This window comes from Suillus subalutaceus, assembly GCF_016647625.1.
Source record: "Suillus subalutaceus strain FC151 chromosome Unknown DFJ58scaffold_111, whole genome shotgun sequence".
Taxonomy (NCBI): domain Eukaryota; kingdom Fungi; phylum Basidiomycota; class Agaricomycetes; order Boletales; family Suillaceae; genus Suillus; species Suillus subalutaceus.
In genome coordinates, this window is record NW_024540360.1 from 65,027 (window position 1) to 82,352 (window position 17,326).

Sequence of the window (17,326 nt, forward strand, 5' to 3'; positions counted from 1 at the left end):
TAAATATTTCTCAAGATACGTATCGCATCTAGTACCCTCGCGTGTTCCAAACTATCCCTGCAACTCCCGAGTTCAGCAAACAGAGTTCCCCCAGAGTCATGATCAAAGATTCTCAGTACTTTCCAGTCGATACTTTTGACAACGATGATGAGGAGAAATCATTTGGTGATGCAGAAATATTCCATGCAGAACCTCGTCCCCAGTCGCATATCCTTCGCGTGTGGCCTGTGTTGAGCCATTGCGTTTTCGTTGATATGTACGTCGATGCTCTTTTTCGCGCTATGGATGAGCACGCCTTCGCCCCACCTGCATGACGACATTCCTGTATACTGTGAGCGCATAGACATCCTCCGACAGTTAACATATTGATGATCTGTCACAGCTCCAGCAAGTGATGCTGTTGACTCCATGGTCGTAAGATTCAATGTAACTCTCGACTTTCCTTCTATTCATCATAGCCCTCCCTCCCCAGAATTGGTGCCGCTTGGGCCAGGATAGCTTGAAGTATTCCACATGCATCTTGGTACTACATACTTTTTTTTTCATTCGTGCACCTCCTGCTTATCGTATACGATGTCACAGATCATTGCATTGAAATGATCAGACAGAATATCATCTACAGTGCCGACGTGACGATGATAACATGGGACTGGGATCAGGGACACGATATCCCATACCTTAACTTCAACACCCGCTGCGGCCACCAATGCAGGAACTATGAGAAAATCTTGGATTGGGCTGTCAAGCACGTTGTTCGTATCGATAAATCCGAGGTTACTCACTTCAAAGACCTTACCCTTCTATCCGATGAACCATAATGTATAAGGAATATCGTGCAGCTTACTCACTATGTACATACGTTCACGAGCATCTTGCAAGAACGGCAATCTCAGATCTAGAAGAATGACAAGAGAATTACAGAGCACATTAGCCTGTTGTTACTGACTTTCATGAGTGTGATTGCCCGCCTTGGAATTACACGTGTACCTTACGGCGTAGACACTTACACTGCACGCTACGGAGAGATCAGTCACCCATATTTGATGGACTGCACGTCTCGGGCGGGAACGGCGGACCGGCGGGGGGAACCTCATATTTGCGAGTTCAGGTGTTGCAGAGGCACCCGCACCCCTTAAACTGGTTAGCACTGTGTGACATAGGGCACGCTGTCCCATTAATGGACGAAAGTCGGAATCAAAAAAAAATACCACGTGTATTCGAGGGTGAACAATGCAACTCCGAGGCATGCCTTTAATGAATAGAAAACTTCGTGCCACTGCAACAACTTCCTCCTACATCTGAAAGGGCTTTTTTTTCCAGCACAAAAAATGCAAAAATCAACCACCAGTCCCTCAGCTGCCATGTACTCGACAGACAATGACTGCGTCACCAGTCAACACAACATCATAGAACAAACGGCCGCCCCCACCCACACGTTAAATTGCGGCAGGCACGGATGTCCAGTCGTTTTTGTCTATGATGATGGCACTGACTGGCCCACGATCAACTGCCTTATCGATGAGCACTATCCCGTGTGCACAGGCGGCTTCTATGAGCTCGCCCATTCATACCCCCCCTTCCAACACCCACAGTACACCATGCACACCGAGCCCTCCACAGCTTGCGCCTAAGAGCTTGGGTTCCGATGACGGTCACCGCGATGATGAAGTCACCGCGGGCCCCAGCAAGCGGAGAAAGAAAAGGAGGGCGAGCGGAAAGAAGACCTGGAGAACGACGAATACACCGAGGATGTACAACCTACATCTGTCTGGTGCCGCGGATGTCAGAAGGCCATCAGCCTCGACAAGCGCTCCAGGTACTATCCTGGATTGTGGGTCAAGCACCGGGGCAAGTGCCCAGGTATCCTCAAGATGGAGGTGAGCTAATTTATCCTATGAATGGAATGAGTAAACTAACCGAATTTTACAGAAAGATAAACTCGCCTTGAGAAGAGACTGGATTTACTCGTCAAATCCAGAATCAGCCGCTGGCTCATTTGACATGAGCGATGAAAATTGGGAGGAGGAAGAGGAAGAGGACAAGGTGATGGGATTCAGCAGTAAGTCAGTCCCCGATGGGAGTAAACACTATGATTCACCAGTGACCACGAACTCTAGTGTCGAACGTGCGCCTTCGTAAGGCCCGCTGGGAAAGGGAAGCAAGATGATCTGCGTACTACCGGTACGCCACTACGAGAGACGGAGAGAAGGTTCAGCGAGGTTGGATCTTATATACTGTGGGTGAGTGTCAAATGCGAAAAAATCAGAACGTGCTTATCAACCCTTCGCTTTGTTCACTTACTAGTGACTAGTACCGGTCGTCCACGTCCCCTTATTAGAAAAGAAATTGTGGATTTCATTCAAAACACAGTCTCCCTTTGATGTTCTGCTGGATTTGAGTGATAAAGTCACTAGAAGTGTAGAAGATAACGATCGTTTGTACACAATGCCAAAATTAAATTATGGTGATCGATTGTGCTCGGAAGGAACCGGCACCGCAGGAGCTGCTCTTTTCTTTGTCTTTGTGGTTGCTTTGTCTTTCCTCCCGGACCGTACATTCCGCTCGCTCGAATCTACAGTTTCCTCAGCCGGCGCCCATCCTCCATTCCCATTATTTACAAGTTGACGTTGACATCGTGTTTCGATTGTTGGTAATTGAACCTGATGTCCAGCTATCTATCTCAATACACATGGTCATTCAACAGCCTGCCTATCAGCTAATGCTCGGTTCTAGCCCAACCGCAGTTTTTGTATTAAACTAAGGTAGACGATCAGGGAACCGTCATTTCGGGAATCGACCGACGGCAGGTAACTTTCTGTTCGATCTTAAACTTTTCGCTGTCCGTACAGAGCCTAAACTATGTGTACGACATTCCTAATGATGACACTGGTGTTGCCTTGTTCAGGGCACATCACTCAGCTGGCGTTTGTCGGTATTCAACAAAGGAAGACAATAAACGGTGAATCCTGGCAGAAGGCAAGGGTGTATATGATACACAGGTACCAAACTTGTAATCGAAAACGAGGATATTCATGCCAAGTCCTTATGGAAAATCCACGACTAATCGCAGAGGACGAAGAAGCTGAGGATTATGCCAGTTCAGCAAAGCCCACCTCAAGATTTCCGTTATCGAATACTGTGTAAACGTTCTGCAGGAAAACGCCTCCAACAACCCAAAAGTCTAAAACGGATAGATGAGAAGGGGGGACTTGGCTTGCGTACATTGCGCACGATATGAAGTACTCACCAACATCTGACATCCCAGCAATACCTCCCACACAGTCGCTTGAACCACTGCTCTCCGGGCCAATATTGAACGTGTCCTCTGAAACATTGAAGCCACGCCCACCAAATGTGAGTGTGGGAGTGTATGACCCGATCGTGTCGCACGGAACTAGGGAATAAGTCAGTCACATGTCATTAATTGCAAAGGATCGAGCAAACTGGTATAATATGTCACGTCCTCTTGAGTACTGCTGCTTTGAGCCTGGAATATCGTTGTAGTAAGCCTCTGCTGCATCATCACTCGTGATGATATACGTGGTCCCGGTATCGATAATAGATGCGCTGTTACTGGCAACCGTAGAGCCATTTCGCGAAACCGCTTCTAGATTCACTTGCCAGTACCCTTCCTCGGTAACGGCCGTATAAGTCAAGGTGTCTTCAACGTAGAGATCGGGGTTCGTCCCTCCGATATAGAGCTCGCTCCTCCCCGGATGTAGAAGAAAGTTTAACGCTGAACACGCTTTCTGGGAGTACGCCACTGTCGCTTATTGTCTCAAAAACAGACTTCGTCCCAAGAGCAGATAATTGCTCGAAAGCAAAACCGACAAGAACCGTCAGGCAGGAAACCCGGGTATAACGAATTGGACAGAGTACAAAGAGGCAGCAACGAATGTTTGGTTGGGGGCCTTGGCAACGAAAATCAGTCCTTGCAATGTAAGAAAGAGATATTGCGCCACCTCGTAGCCGCCAAGGAATACATCATCGCTATATTCATCTCCTACTACTTCACCTTCACCATATGAGAGCACGGAAACGTTTCCTTCATCCTTGCTGTAGAAGACTGGGCAGCATTATACATCTTGTGGCCTGCGCAATTCATGCAGGAGACGGACGGAAGGACTAACAAAAATAGCCTCAGATCAAGACAAACCTCTTGTCAAGTGTATGAACTTACAAAGGTCCGTGCTTCCTGAGTCGATAGATACTTAAGATAAAGATCAATGAGCAAGGATGTTCGTTCCAATGCTGACAGTAGGATCATCTAACCGTTGAATTTCTGTTTTGGCGTCCCCACATCAATTTCGCCATACCACAGTCATATCCCTCGTTGATAAGCGGAACAACACCATCGTCGCGCTTTCTTATAGAAGACATCATCTTCCCGCTCAACGGATGAGCAGAACCGGTATTAGCCCTCGAATGCAGAAAATGTCTGACGATACTTGCTGGATTATAGGGATTGCAAGCGATCATTGATACGGTGGTTGAGGGTTATGTAGAAATCGGTTTGAACTTACTTCAAGACGTGAATGAGCTGTGCATTAAGAACACTCGTATCACATGCCCAGCGACGTCAGCGCTCTTGCGGGTAAGAGGAAATCGAATAACACCATAGCCATAGCCATTAGGCACAGGTGATGCTGCAGCGATAGAGACAAGAACTAGCAGAGAAGCAAAGGGGGATGAGATCTTCATCTTGCGCTGGGACGCAAGGACGAGACAGTCAAAAAGAACATAGTATAATCTTTCACAGATGCGTGTACGTTGTTGATTATTGTTCTCTTTGTCGCCTTGGAAGTTGGAACCACTTCTACTCGGGTCGCTCGCGTAGTAAATGCGGGGATTCTGTCAATTGAAGATCTATCAGCGCCATCCATGACATAGATGTACCACAATCGAGGTGTTATTTTCACCACTGCGTGACTTTGACCACTGACGCACAGCTACACAAAAACCAAACTGGAACTAAACATTCGCAACCGGGAACATCGATCGAGATTCGACAGCCTGTGTTGGAGTCCATGGAGAATTTCATGCAAGTACAACTCCCTACGTTATAAGTTACATCACCTAGTGCAGATATTTTCCCGAAGCACTTTTCAAACCCCGCGGCTCTTATTGATCGCTGTCAGTACAGTGTGCATGGTATACGCTGGTATACGTATGCACAGTAAGAATTAGTTAGTAGTTACTACTGTCGAAGGTCTGTATAAATACCCATGAAAACAGCCAAATATCCAATCCACAACTCCTCCCACAACTCTCATCAAATGCCCTAATAAGCCTTATGCGAGCTCCGCAAATCCAACTCGCAATTCGCCCATGTCAAAGATCGAGTACACGTTCTGTAAGAACACGTCGCCCACGATCCAGAAGTCTAATAGAGAAGCCTGGATCAGAGTACTGCACGTTATCCACGTCCACGAAGTCTTACCAACGTCCGCGCCTGCGACGCCAGCCAGACAGTCACTTGATCTCTCTTCCGTAGGCCCGAGATTGAACGTGTCCCCGGACACGGTAACGGGATGGCCTCCAAAGGTGAGGGTCGGCGCATAGTTGTCAATTATATCGCACGGAACTGAATATGTTAGCATTAGCCTGCAAGGTGGAGACCTTGTATCGACACTGACTTGAATAAAGCACCTCAGATTCATCAGTATATGACGTAGCACCAGGAATGCCATCAAAATAGGCTGCAGCATCACCTGTATCCGCCACGATCAGAGTTGTTCCCGTGTCGATGATGGATGATGTTTCGGGTGCCCCCATAGGGATGCCATCTCGAGATATCTGATCGAGTGTGACTTCCCAGTAGCCTGCTTCAGTTACAGGTGTATACGACATATTGCCTTGCTGATACAGCGCCGTGTTGGTCCCTCCAAGATATAGTTCGCTGGCACCGGGTTTGGCGGAAAGTTTGACACCAAACACAGCTTCCTGAAATTGTCCACTTTCTACCAGAGTCTGAAAGAGCGGAGGTGCTGGGTATCCGGATATAGACTCAAATGAAAAGCCAGCAAGCCCGTCGGGTATGAAATTTTCACTTGAAAAGTCTGAGGAATAGACTGTTGCAGCCCCGAGGGTCTGTCCCTTAGCCTGGTCATGGTTAGTATACCCACGTATGATCTGAACCCAAAATAATTACCTCATATCCCCCAATTACCACGTTGTCAGCAATTTGTTCCCCCTCAACTTCGCCTTCACCAAACGTGAGCACGAATGCTTTGTGGAGATCATCAGCTGTTGAGGACTTGGATGGATCATATCTATTGTGGCCGTTGCAGCTATCACTACAATTAACGGAAGGAAGGACTGAGTGGGGAAGGGTGAGCAAAAGTTCACGACTGGAGAAAATAACTTACAGAGATCCGCGCTGCCCGTGTCAATGGACACTTTGAATATTACTCAGTATTACCTCAAAGGAATGGTGATACATGCGCACCTGTGAAAGTCTGCGCCGGCGTGCCAACATCGATCGAGGCATACCACAAGTCGACATCTTGAGACATCAAAGAAACATCGCCAGCATCTCGCTTCGTCGATTTTGAGCTAGATGGCATGCTCAACGGGTGGGCGTATCCCTTATTGGCCTCATACGCCGCAAACCCCCGACGGTACTTCCTAAATTCATCGGTCGATATCGCGAACAGGGATTGAAGCTGTGCACATACGCGGAGACTTGTGCAAGGTGCGCTTGGAGACTCTTAACGTCAACTCGATGTTCTTACGTTCAAGTGGCAGGCGTAAAGCATGAGTGTTCAGCTGCTGGACCGGTGAGCCAGCGACCAGCGACACTAGCGCGAGAAGAGATGTAAAGGAATGTGCAAGTTTCATAGTGAACGGCCCTGGTACCAGAAGGGCGAAATAATTATCTCGGCGAAGACGCGCTGGGACATGAGGATCCACGTCATCCCGACCTTTATACACATATGGGGTGAGCAGAAGCGAAGTAGTGTGGTTCTTGAACATAAAAGCAGCTAAAAGGGCTGCCCAATTATTATTGGTTTGTGTTCACCTGGGATCCGAGCACCGCTAAGCGTCGCTAAAATGCAGTTCAAGTCACATCAGCTTCGTGACCGAGGCCGAATTACGACAAACAGCTTGATGTACCGAGTTAACTTATGTTATACAGCCGGCATCTGGATCCCCAACACCTTGTCCTTGCGCAGAGCCATACATACATCCAGCGACATACTTCGCGCACTGATAGATGAGGCCCATCTAGCAATCTTCGACAAAACAATGATATCAAAGAACATATCTGTACTCATAGTAAACGCACCAGCTCCACAAGCGACAGACGATGCGAGCACCAAATCATCAGTGCCCACCCCACCGCGCTGTGGCTGCAGCTCTGATATAGTTGATCCGTTTGTTGTTGGGAAACTATAGTGATACTACTTCCCCAGACATTCTCAAACAATCGAGTAGCTCCCTGATGACGGTCGGCGCTATGTTAGAGGTCCATCAAACACGATATCAATTCACGCTTACATAGCCGTACTTCACGGTCCCCGCTACCAGATGCTAACAGCCGTCCGTCCTTGCTGAGGTCCACAGTCGTCACTGAGAAAGGAACGTTAAAATAAAATGCAGAGGTTTGGTGGTTCGGTTGTGTACCAGTGTTTTTATGACCCTGAATCACGAACTGCACTATCCCCGTCTTCAAGTCCCACATCCTCACCGTCCCATCCCGAGACGAGGACACGACGCGTTGATCTCTTCCAACCTGAAGTGCAGACGTAGCGAGGATACAGTCCTGGTGAAAGGTCAGTTGCAATACTGGGATCGAGGTCTTGTCAGATGTCACATACTTTGTGCCCTTGCAGAGTTTTTCGACACTCTCTGCGACCAACACCCACTTCACTTATGTCCCAGTGTTTCATCGTCCGATCCACACTTGCGCTTACCAATCCACCTTCAACGAACTGCACACTATACACAGCATCCTCATGCCCGTTTAGTGTTTCCACCGGCTCCGCGCTGTTATCCTCGGTGCCGTCAACCTTCCAGATTCGAATCATTCCATCCAGTGATCCCCCAGCAACAAACTTGCCAGTTGAGTCGACAGCAATAGATGTCATTGCGAGCTCGGATGAGAGCTTGACATCAGGGCTGATTGGGCGAAGTACACGACAGGCGGCCTCCATAGTTTCATCGAGGATAATTGAGCTAGCGTCGGGAGTCTCAGCAAATTGAGTCGCATCCCAAATGCGGATCGTGCAATCTCCGGACGCTGAAAGCAAGGTGTTGTTGTCAGGTGTAAACACCACAGCATATACCTCTCCGCAGTGCCCCTCCAAAGCATGCACCAACATGCGGTTCGTGATGTTCCAGACCTGTATAGCATTATGAGTGCTCAGATGAACAAGTTTTCAGTCTCTGGCACGCACTCTTATGAGTTTGTCTTCAGAACCAGCAACAAGGAAATGTCCATCGGGACTGATGCAAACAGCTCGTGCATGATTTGGTTTTCCGATATTTCTCTCCAGTGTGAAGCTGCGCTACCAGCTTGCCAAGTGTTGTTCATCAGAAGACAGAATCAGCACTCACGTAAACTTCTCTCCGAGACTCAAGTTGTAAAGTACAACGGCACCCTCCATGCCTACTGCAAGCAATGTCCCGTCCAAGGAAAACTTCACACTACACACCACACTAACTCATAAAACGGTGTCAGACTGGAGTGAAGCCGCATCAGTCTTCCAAACAAACGCACCCGTCATGAACGTACCGCGCAGCAAGCTGCACATCCATCTGTCGTGGTACGCGGGGATTAAATATAGCAAGCCAATCACCTCCTTCCTTGACAAAGTCCATAGGTACTGTCGTCGAGTCTAATTCATCAGCCATGCGACGTGTAAATGATTTAGGCGATTCGGGCGTTGTGAGTGTGGGAGATGTGTTCGAGACAAACACAAGAGGCCTACAAGCTCAAGGGATTGTGGAACGAGGAAATGAGATGCACTCTCAAGAAGGGTTCGTGAACGAGCTTTATAATTAAACTTTGGTTCTGGACTGCAGGCTAGTCCTGAGAGTTGTGAATTAACGTCAAGAACCCTCAAATTTGTTCTCGGCTAGACTTTTGACTAGAAGACATCTTAACGAACCTGCCAGGGGGCTGAAGTATTGCCCTGACTCGTGGCACCCTGCGATTGTAGTGAGATGGAGAAACTGAACCAACGAAAGCACAGAGCGGATGAATACCGGATTAACGCTGGTATGATGACCGATAATAGGCAACATCTTCAATTCTCATCTATTCAGTTCAAATTCAGTTCACAGATAATGGAGCTGAAATATTCTGTCGGGTGGCGTTGCATGTTTGTTGCAGGCCACTGCTATTTATATGGCCCGAACATAACAATCATCATGTAATGACCGGGCCCTTTGAAAGAACTGAAACCACAAAATGCTTGCTACGACACGCATATGGTGGCATGGTGTTATCATAATCAACAATAAGTACTGGATCTCGAGGATTGATACGGTCCTACGGAGCCGCACCCCATCGCAGCACGGTTTAACCTTCCGTTGTGCAGGTTTCTGTGTGAAACTTGTCCGGGATATATCTTTTTCTTGTGGATGCCGAGCAGAGCCGTAAAGCCTCAGATAGCCTCGGATCTGCCAGCCATATGAAATGTTGGGATTATTCCCACGGGTAAAATTAGTGTCCTCGAAATCAGCGCTTCAGCGCTGATAGACCAAGTGCCGAAGACAAAAGACACTGTTGGGATAACTTAAAGTCTCACACCTGTACGAAGTTGATGACCTTTTCACTTCCTTTGAGCACAAAGGACGGTAGCCGAACAAATTGCTACCGCGATGCTAAATCAGGCTTATACGTGCGAAGTCGAAGTACTCACTTGTTAGGTAGATTCCGGATGAGGCTCGGAGCTCGATAGCGGGCCATGGTCCTCCAGATTTGAAAAAAAAAAGGAAACCGGTGCTGCCAGTTGATGTACGGCAATGGAATTGGAACGATGATACCCTAGTATGCCACACATCGCCTCGTTTGCTGGACAGTCGGAGATTATGTTGCCTGATGAGAGCAGTCCGTCCTGCAAGCACGGAGACTATGTGCGGTTAACGTATTAAATGGCAAAGTCCGACTATCCTGGGCATCGCAACCGCCTGAAATGACTCAGAGGGAGAGAAGAGGGTTAGTGCCGCTGAGTTTAAATTTCTTTACCAATCACGTGATTGTACCTTTACAACTCAAATAGGACATGCCGCCGGTAGTGTCAAGTGTGAGAAAAGAATCAGAGTATCAGGGTCCAACGCCAGTTATAAAGGCGATGATCAACACCCATTCCGTGGTTCCCAACCTCCCTTCATGTCCTCCACAATATACAACGTGAGTATTCCCATCTGATTTTTCTTCTTCCTTACTACAGGTCCTGCCACATATCGTGGCCAATGCAAATCCTGAGCTCTAATTGAGCTATGACGGTCCTTGTGTGCGCGCTAACCCAGGAACAAAATTCTCTATCTCTGTTGCTATGAGCTCTTTCTTGGCGTGCACTCCTGCTGACCTTTCCTGTTTTAATAGCATAGGAGCTTGCAGCCTACGGTTCCACCCGCCCAAGGGCCAAACCAGCATAGTCATGCCAGGCTTAATGAGGCCGTCGATACCATCCGTCAGGAATTTGATGTTATCTCCTCTGACCTTGGCATTCTTCGCAACCAACGAGACGAGTATGAATCTAAAGGTGCGCACCTTTGACTCCTCAACTACATATCGGTTTTACGTATGAGTGCAACATCTTGTCCATTTAGTCACTTCACAAATAAACGAGTTGAACATCGTTCGCCAGTCACTGTATGAACTGGAATCTCAACATGGCAAGATTCGACAGACATATGAAGAGGAGCTGAGTCGCCTCAGAGGAGAGCTTCATGCACTTCGTCAGGGTGTGCCAGCAGGAGCTCCACATCCGCCTGTCGGTCCCGCTTCAGTTGGACCTTCCGGTCCACCTGCGCCTCCGCCTACAGTCACCGGTGTGCCTCCCGGTCCTGGCTCATACAACGAGCCTTACTACAGTCGAGATCGCGAACGTGAACGCGAGCGGGAAAAAGACCGCGAACGTGCCGATCGTGAACGCGACCGCGAAATACGTGATCGACAACGTGAAGAGCGCGACCGAGATCGCGAACGTCCACCGGCGGAGGCTCGGGATTCAAAACGCATAAAGACTGAGCGTATGAAGAGTGATACTCGTCCAGGTAAACCATTCACTTCAAGCTCCGCACGTTCGCCGCCTCCTCATGGGTACTATACCACCTCTTTTTCCCCCCCTTTATCTGCGACAGATCATTATAGTCCTTCTCTTCAACCGCCGAGTGCAAAGCTCCCCCCTGTACCTGGGGCACCTCCTGCCTTGACTACTTTCCAAGGCCCAGGTCTTCCACCACCACCTGCCGCCCATGCACCATATCCACCTGGACCTGGAAATCCGTCACCTGCCGGTCCAGCAGAACCGGTAGCAGCCAGCTCAAGCAGCCTCGTGCCTATCAACAACGCCCAAAGTGGTGGGGGGCAGTTTCCGGATGACCTCGACCCACACAATGTTCCGCCCGAACTAAAAAAGGAAGGCAGTGACTGGTTCGCGGTCTTCAATGGCAAAGTCAAGCGCGTGTTAGATGTGTCGCTAGTGCACACGCTCATGCACGAGAGGTGCGTGGTATGATCGGCTTTGATCGAACATAGCCTCCTGATCACATCTTCCTGTATATTTACATTTCCACGTGCCATCCATTAGTGTCGTTTGCTGTGTGCGATTTTCTGCAGACGGCAAGTACCTCGCCACCGGCTGTAATCGTACGGCCCAGATCTATGACACAAAGACGGGCGTAAAGACCTGGTAGGTTCCGATCTTGACTGCAGTAGTTCATCTCATTACCCTTGGACCTATAGCGTCCTTACAGATGAATCGGCTGGAAAGGCAGGTGACCTGTATATCAGAAGTGTTTGTTTCAGCCCGGATGGGAAATATCTTGCAACGGGCGCTGAAGATAAGCAAATCAGAGTGCGCCAAACTTTGTGTTTCACCAGGCTCGTGCACTGATCACGCCTTGCAGATATGGGATATTGCCAAGAAACGCATCCGCAACGTTTTCGACGGACATCAGCAGGAGATTTACTCACTCGACTTTTCCTTAGATGGCAGGCTTATCGTCTCGGGATCGGGCGATAAAACTGCCCGTATCTGGGACATGGTTGATGGGTCATCTAAAGTGCTCACAATCAATGACGCCGATCCTGTGAACAACGATGCAGGCGTGACCTCCGTCGCTATCTCACCAAATGGCCAACTGGTTGCGGCTGGTAGTCTAGACACTGTTGTGCGCATCTGGGACGTGGGAACGGGCTCCCTCATCGAGCGCCTACGGGGTCATAGGGACAGCGTCTACAGCGTTGCGTTCACTCCCGACGGAAAGGGGCTGGTGAGCGGCAGCTTAGACAAGACTCTCAAGTACTGGGACGTTAGTGGCCTTCTCGCCAAACGCAAGGAGGCGGTAGCCAATGGGAAGAAAGATGATAAGGGCAGCCAGTGCACTATGAACTTCTTGGGCCACACGGTAAGCAATTAAGTCCCGGCCGCGGACCCATTATACATGTCATCCGTTGTTCCAACTCATTCCATGTCTGTGCAGGATTACGTGCTCTCCGTTGCTGTGTCGCATGATGGGCAGTGGGTTGTGTCAGGGTCCAAGGACCGCGGTGTCCAGTTCTGGGACTCGCACACCGCGACGACACAGTGCATGCTCCAAGGACACAAGAACTCTGGTACGAATGTTCTGATGATTCCGGACCGAGAACCCCATTAATGAATCTACTACAGTCATCTCTATTGATTTGAGCCCCGCGGGCAGTATTTTGGCTACCGGCAGCGGCGATTGGCAGGCGCGGATTTGTGGGTCCCTTCTTTTCTTTCCTTTCTATTGGCGTTGACTATCTTCACTTTGCAGGGAGCTACACCAACATCTAATTCATGTACTAGTGCGGAGTCCACTTTCCATTCCCGTAGCGCAGCAATACACATTTGCATTTATATGTACTCGATGCTCTTGTTTTATTCGTGTTGCATGTGGCCCCTCTGCCCCCGTTTGCTTTCTGGTGCTTCCTCAGCGTCCCTTCTGCGGGTTTCTGTGTTGTGAATGGTTTATTGGTATCCGCACCTTGTTACTCTTGTGTAATGTACTTGTTGCTAGCTTTATATCCTGTTGTCTAATAATCCAATCTCTACAATAATGACGTGCAACTTATTATATAATGATTTCCCACAGCCGAAGCTGAACTTCCCTCCAGGAGTCCATTATACGTGATACTGCTGCTGTGTGCAACATGGTGCTTGTCTTAATAATCGGTGACTTGCACATCCCACACCGCGCACACGACCTCCCAGCCAAATTCCGTAAACTGCTTGTTCCAGGAAAAATTCAACAGATCCTTTGCACAGGGAATGTTTGCGACCGCGAGACCTACGAGTACCTGCGCACTATAGCAGGAGATGTGTATGTTGTCCGAGGGGACTATGATGAGGTGCATACTCGTCATTTTGTCGTTATGTTATGTGTTAGAGTCATTACTGACATGCGGACGACCTAGAGCGCCAGCTTTCCGCCATCTGCAACCATAGTGCATACCCCAATACGAATCGGAGTGATTCATGGGCATCAGTGCGTACCGACCGGTGACCTTGATGCTCTCAGTGCATTGGCACGGCAAATGGATGTAGATGTGCTCGTTTCAGGGCATACGCATACGTGTGTTGACTCCGCAGCCTCCACATGATAGCTGGCATTCTGACGTGATTCAAATAAGCTTCCAGGCAATCGAATATGATGGTCGTTTCTTTGTGAATCCTGGGTCCGCGACTGGCGCATGGACAGGCTCATATAACGGGTACAGCCCTTGTACCATTTCATTTGCATTAACCGACTGAATTGATATCCTCAGTGAAATAACGCCATCCTTTGCGCTCATGGACATTCAGGGCGCTGTCGTTGTCACGTACGTATATCAGCTCGTGGAAGGCGAAGTCCGTGTCGAAAAAATCGAGTACCGGAAAGAGGTAGAGGCTCCCAAGCCGACTCAGTCACAGTTGGCAACATCAATTCCCCAGAGTGGGGTAACGCCGCAGAATATACCGAGTAGTCCTCAGACAGGACAGACATTTTGGTGAGCAGGGACGTGTAAAATATATTGTGTCATGTGTAGTTCAGGTGTACCCCTCCCTAACCTATATCGAGTCCCGTATGAACAGAATTTCTGCGGGCAGAATTGTGGTTCCTACACCACCTATATTGAACATGTATTATAGTGCGGCAGATAGCGTATTGTCACGAGTGTGGGGTATGATGTCGAGCACTACTCAGTTTCAACATAAGTTGGCGTGGATCTCTCGGTGCTACCAAGAAACAGAAAATGTGGAGTGACTATTTCACTACTTCTTCGTCTTCTTGCTCTCGACGAAGAGCACACGAGCTTTAACTGAAATGAACCAGTTTCAGAATTTTGCACAACCGCCCGGACACTAACACCTACCTTTAGGATCGTATTTGACGGCAGCGAGCTTCGGACCCTGCCTTGGGCGCTGCGTGGTGTAGAAAAAACCTGTTTGCGCAGTGGAAATCAAGCGGACGATGATCGTTCTAGCAGTAAGACGTTGGCAAAACGAAAATGGTGTTGATTGTTACAAGGCAAATCGTCAAGTCGGGAAGAGTTCCTATAATGAGGAGGCCACATACCGTGCTTTGGCTTTTCCTGCCATCTCTTACCACACCCTCCTCGTATCGTTCAAACACGTCTGGCTGCCTCTGACAGTGGCAAATAACAAAACTACGTTGGGTCATGCGACCCCCTTCTTTGGGGGTCGCAGGCGTCCGAAATCAAATAAAGCAGAATATTGGCTTTGGAAAGGTACTTACATGAATTCTATGACTCGACGAGGCATGCTCGACGCCGACGGTATGCAGGTATAGTACGAATAAAGGTACACATCGAAGTACTTATTGGCAACATCGAAACCACCAAATGGAGCGCCGTCATACACTCGTGTTACCACATCATATCGATACTTGAAGTACACACTAGTACCGTACATTAATACTACTTACTGTGTCACCAAGGCATGCGACAGGCTCGAAACTTTATTCAGTATAATGAGCTGATCCCACCCATCATACATGATGTAGGGCATTGGGGACGTGTATACTCAGTAGAACACTAGATCATGATGAAAAAGACTGATGCGATGAGATCCAGTGGTTTGCATCTCGTTTCAGATGACAGTCTCTTGTCGGGTGGCGTGCCTTTATGGCTTGGTGAGCGAGGGTTATCACATTGAGTAGGGACAGCCCCGAAAGTGTCTCCAGCTGGAGTAGCAGGATCTGAAGTGAATGTTAAGGCATTCGGCTCATTAAGCATAAGAGCATGTGATGGGATACGACGCGGAGGCGAACATGTTGTGTAATAATTTGCTTCACGATGGTGTGCGTGTCGATCTGAGACACCGGATTGATGAAAGGAAATAGAGTTCTCTCTTGTCTCGGTGTGTTTAAATTTGCTGAAGAACCGCTTTGGTGACCCTACATCCGTGTATGGGGTGACGCTGGCCGCTGGCGACGATGCATCAGAGCTAAAGGTATGAAGCTCTTCATCGAAAATCGAAGGCACATTGAAGGAGCCTACGCTGCTTGATGACGCAACGCTTGAGGCAGGTCCGCTGGAAGAAAAAATCACGGTCTGGATAGGAGGGGTGAGTGAACGAGGTTGGTTCTGTCTGCGATAAAACCACTGTTGAGAAATTGCCTGGTCACAACCGCATCAAGCTCTTTTGATATGACATGGTGTTTGCCACGAAGGGTGATGGTTACGTCAGTCTCCGGCAGGCAAGTGATTAGGAATTTGAAGCTAGGTGGGAGAAATTGGGCCTTCTCCTTAGGGACAAAGACCACCTCCGCACGTGAATCAATACGCATCAGTTACAACCAGGTGGCGGGACCAAAGTTTGTCAACTGTTGCGCCGGTGCGAGGATGAAGCTGAATTGCGTAGGACTCTGTGGGGAAGAGCCCACTGCTCGTCGTTTCACCTTATCCCCAAGACAAGCCATAAAATCCGGGTCGTGACCTGCAAAAACAGTATGGCAATGCTAAACGAGATATGTTGTTGAATTGACGAGCTACAGCATGGGCAACTGCGCCAGTCTCAGATCCGAGAGGCCCAATCAGGAGATAAATTGCTAGACCGTTCTTGTCATTTACCCAGTCCGAAACCTCAGTGGCATGGATTTCCTCCAGTGACACAACATGGTACGCGGTTCCAGTTGTGTAAGGCAATATCTACCTTGGCGGCTGATCTTGATGAGTAATGCTGTCCCCGACTAACGAAGAATCACGTACCAAGATCTTTCAAGATGTCATATAGACACGGAGAACTACCAGTTGGGTGTCGATAACGGTTCTGTGCTCCAAAGCGACCCAAATATTTCTGAAGGCAGCTTCACATTCCTGAATGGTTTCATCGGTGTTCGAGAACAAATTGACGATACTATTCTTTATTGGATAACTGTTATTTCAGCGATTGCATCATGCTTAATCTCGATAGCTTACATCCACTTTTATGAACGGCATAGTCACGAATGAAGTATCCATACTCTATGGTTTGACGAGCGAGTAAATTTACGGTCTGATAAACGCTTGTCGTAGATTTGGAGCCTCGAATCTCGGGCATGGCAGCTATTTTCAGTCACTGAAAACATGAGGTAGTACTACCAGACAGGCCGGAAGGCGTTAAACTGAGTGGCGCTTCCTACCCTGAATTTATGCAAATCAGGATTCGGATAGATCAATGGTGTAGGGGATTAATCAATAGTGAGTTGCTGCCGCATGTGAGGGACCGATACGGTTGAAATTCTTGAGAGTAATTTCAGTTTCGTCAAAACATGCCGAGTAATGCGACAGTTCTCGCACGGGCATCCACCTCCGAACATTTGGTCCTCAAAGCTAGAGGTCTTGCAGTCCCCTGGGCAGACCGATATGGAGGAAATATGATAATTCCTTCTTGATAGCATGTGTCACAGAACGTTGGCCAATCGAGAGCCGTAATGATGGCTATCAAAAACCTCGTCAGTTACGCATGTCGCAGTACGGCTGTGCTTCGTCCATTGCAAACCGATGTTGCCGCATCAGTTAACTGCCAGAACTTACTGTTTGAGGGGAAGCTTGGCTGCACGTCCGGCCCATTAATCGTAGAATGGCATCACTTGGTCGACCGTCATATGACTCGTGGCAAAAGTGGTTTCCCGCAAACTTGTG

General features: G+C 48.6%; 8 protein-coding genes across 8 annotated transcripts; 4 read left to right on the forward strand and 4 right to left on the reverse strand.

The window, feature by feature from the left end:
- Positions 1–584: 584 nt before the first annotated feature.
- DFJ58DRAFT_665532 (uncharacterized protein) lies at positions 585–818 on the forward strand (the record flags this gene model as incomplete). The annotated part of the gene is made up of 1 exon (XM_041382509.1): positions 585–818. A coding segment is annotated over one exon (234 nt), but the record flags the coding sequence as incomplete, so codon positions are not given.
- Positions 819–1,083: 265 nt separating this feature from the next.
- Positions 1,084–2,167, forward strand: DFJ58DRAFT_916027 (uncharacterized protein; the record flags this gene model as incomplete). Its single annotated transcript, XM_041395461.1, has 4 exons — positions 1,084–1,591; positions 1,670–1,877; positions 1,930–2,059; positions 2,118–2,167. The coding sequence occupies exons 1-4, from the start codon at positions 1,329–1,331 to the stop codon at positions 2,165–2,167; spliced, it is 651 nt and encodes a 216-aa protein (XP_041240185.1). The 5' UTR covers positions 1,084–1,328.
- Positions 2,168–2,945: 778 nt separating this feature from the next.
- Positions 2,946–4,783, reverse strand: DFJ58DRAFT_804984 (acid protease). The gene is made up of 10 exons (XM_041391068.1): positions 4,532–4,783; positions 4,317–4,438; positions 4,181–4,210; positions 4,083–4,125; positions 3,963–4,056; positions 3,864–3,911; positions 3,743–3,813; positions 3,461–3,708; positions 3,248–3,394; positions 2,946–3,181 (listed from the first exon to the last, which is right to left on the reverse strand). Exons 1-10 carry the CDS (start codon positions 4,699–4,701, stop codon positions 3,090–3,092), a joined length of 1,065 nt encoding a protein of 354 aa, XP_041240186.1. The 5' UTR covers positions 4,702–4,783; the 3' UTR covers positions 2,946–3,089.
- Positions 4,784–5,135: 352 nt separating this feature from the next.
- Positions 5,136–7,053, reverse strand: DFJ58DRAFT_804985 (aspartic peptidase domain-containing protein). Its single transcript, XM_041391069.1, has 8 exons — positions 6,735–7,053; positions 6,674–6,707; positions 6,449–6,627; positions 6,369–6,398; positions 6,152–6,318; positions 5,637–6,102; positions 5,441–5,584; positions 5,136–5,383 (listed from the first exon to the last, which is right to left on the reverse strand). Exons 1-8 carry the CDS (start codon positions 6,838–6,840, stop codon positions 5,292–5,294), a joined length of 1,218 nt encoding a protein of 405 aa, XP_041240187.1. The 5' UTR covers positions 6,841–7,053; the 3' UTR covers positions 5,136–5,291.
- On the reverse strand, positions 6,990–9,308 carry DFJ58DRAFT_804993 (WD40-repeat-containing domain protein). Its single transcript, XM_041391070.1, has 8 exons — positions 8,723–9,308; positions 8,560–8,661; positions 8,400–8,505; positions 7,821–8,345; positions 7,627–7,765; positions 7,501–7,572; positions 7,289–7,441; positions 6,990–7,235 (listed from the first exon to the last, which is right to left on the reverse strand). The coding sequence occupies exons 1-7, from the start codon at positions 8,854–8,856 to the stop codon at positions 7,422–7,424; spliced, it is 1,098 nt and encodes a 365-aa protein (XP_041240188.1). The 5' UTR covers positions 8,857–9,308; the 3' UTR covers positions 6,990–7,235; positions 7,289–7,421.
- Positions 9,309–10,325: 1,017 nt separating this feature from the next.
- DFJ58DRAFT_805001 (WD40-repeat-containing domain protein) lies at positions 10,326–13,292 on the forward strand. Its single transcript, XM_041391071.1, has 10 exons — positions 10,326–10,360; positions 10,556–10,715; positions 10,783–11,229; positions 11,317–11,680; positions 11,766–11,867; positions 11,921–12,032; positions 12,085–12,585; positions 12,661–12,793; positions 12,849–12,920; positions 12,976–13,292. Exons 1-10 carry the CDS (start codon positions 10,340–10,342, stop codon positions 12,993–12,995), a joined length of 1,932 nt encoding a protein of 643 aa, XP_041240189.1. The 5' UTR covers positions 10,326–10,339; the 3' UTR covers positions 12,996–13,292.
- A 1-nt stretch (position 13,293) lies between these two features.
- On the forward strand, positions 13,294–14,502 carry DFJ58DRAFT_47211 (Metallo-dependent phosphatase). Its single transcript, XM_041380546.1, has 4 exons — positions 13,294–13,549; positions 13,616–13,773; positions 13,832–13,912; positions 13,967–14,502. The coding sequence occupies exons 1-4, from the start codon at positions 13,352–13,354 to the stop codon at positions 14,190–14,192; spliced, it is 663 nt and encodes a 220-aa protein (XP_041240190.1). The 5' UTR covers positions 13,294–13,351; the 3' UTR covers positions 14,193–14,502.
- DFJ58DRAFT_665527 (uncharacterized protein) lies at positions 14,454–14,666 on the reverse strand (the record flags this gene model as incomplete). Its single annotated transcript, XM_041382508.1, has 2 exons — positions 14,454–14,500; positions 14,555–14,666. Coding segments are annotated over 2 exons (159 nt in total), but the record flags the coding sequence as incomplete, so codon positions are not given.
- Positions 14,667–17,326: the final 2,660 nt, after the last annotated feature.

Excerpts from the sequence above, each read along its gene's own strand:
- DFJ58DRAFT_804984 (XM_041391068.1), bottom strand. The coding sequence starts at position 4,701 with ATGAAGATCTCATCCCCCTTTGCTTCTCTGCTAGTTCTTGTCTCTATC. Across the intron at positions 4,126-4,180 it reads CTCAGGAAGCACGGACCTTT|TCCTTCCGTCCGTCTCCTGC; the intron begins GTAAGTTCATAC and ends TATTTTTGTTAG. Across the intron at positions 4,057-4,082 it reads AATTGCGCAGGCCACAAGAT|CAAGGATGAAGGAAACGTTT; the intron begins GTATAATGCTGC and ends AGTCTTCTACAG.
- DFJ58DRAFT_47211 (XM_041380546.1), top strand. The coding sequence starts at position 13,352 with ATGGTGCTTGTCTTAATAATCGGTGACTTGCACATCCCACACCGCGCA. Across the intron at positions 13,550-13,615 it reads TCCGAGGGGACTATGATGAG|AGCGCCAGCTTTCCGCCATC; the intron begins GTGCATACTCGT and ends CGGACGACCTAG. Across the intron at positions 13,774-13,831 it reads GTTTCAGGGCATACGCATAC|CTTCCAGGCAATCGAATATG; the intron begins GTGTGTTGACTC and ends GATTCAAATAAG.
- DFJ58DRAFT_804993 (XM_041391070.1), bottom strand. The coding sequence starts at position 8,856 with ATGGCTGATGAATTAGACTCGACGACAGTACCTATGGACTTTGTCAAG. Across the intron at positions 8,662-8,722 it reads GCGCGGTACGTTCATGACGG|TGTGGTGTGTAGTGTGAAGT; the intron begins GTGCGTTTGTTT and ends TTTATGAGTTAG. Across the intron at positions 8,346-8,399 it reads CTGAAGACAAACTCATAAGA|GTCTGGAACATCACGAACCG; the intron begins GTGCGTGCCAGA and ends AATGCTATACAG.
- DFJ58DRAFT_805001 (XM_041391071.1), top strand. The coding sequence starts at position 10,340 with ATGTCCTCCACAATATACAAC. Across the intron at positions 10,716-10,782 it reads AGACGAGTATGAATCTAAAG|TCACTTCACAAATAAACGAG; the intron begins GTGCGCACCTTT and ends TTGTCCATTTAG. Across the intron at positions 12,033-12,084 it reads CTGAAGATAAGCAAATCAGA|ATATGGGATATTGCCAAGAA; the intron begins GTGCGCCAAACT and ends CACGCCTTGCAG.
- DFJ58DRAFT_804985 (XM_041391069.1), bottom strand. The coding sequence starts at position 6,840 with ATGAAACTTGCACATTCCTTTACATCTCTTCTCGCGCTAGTGTCGCTG. Across the intron at positions 6,319-6,368 it reads CACGGGCAGCGCGGATCTCT|TCCTTCCTTCCGTTAATTGT; the intron begins GTAAGTTATTTT and ends TTCCCCACTCAG. Across the intron at positions 5,585-5,636 it reads ATCTGAGGTGCTTTATTCAA|TTCCGTGCGATATAATTGAC; the intron begins GTCAGTGTCGAT and ends TAACATATTCAG.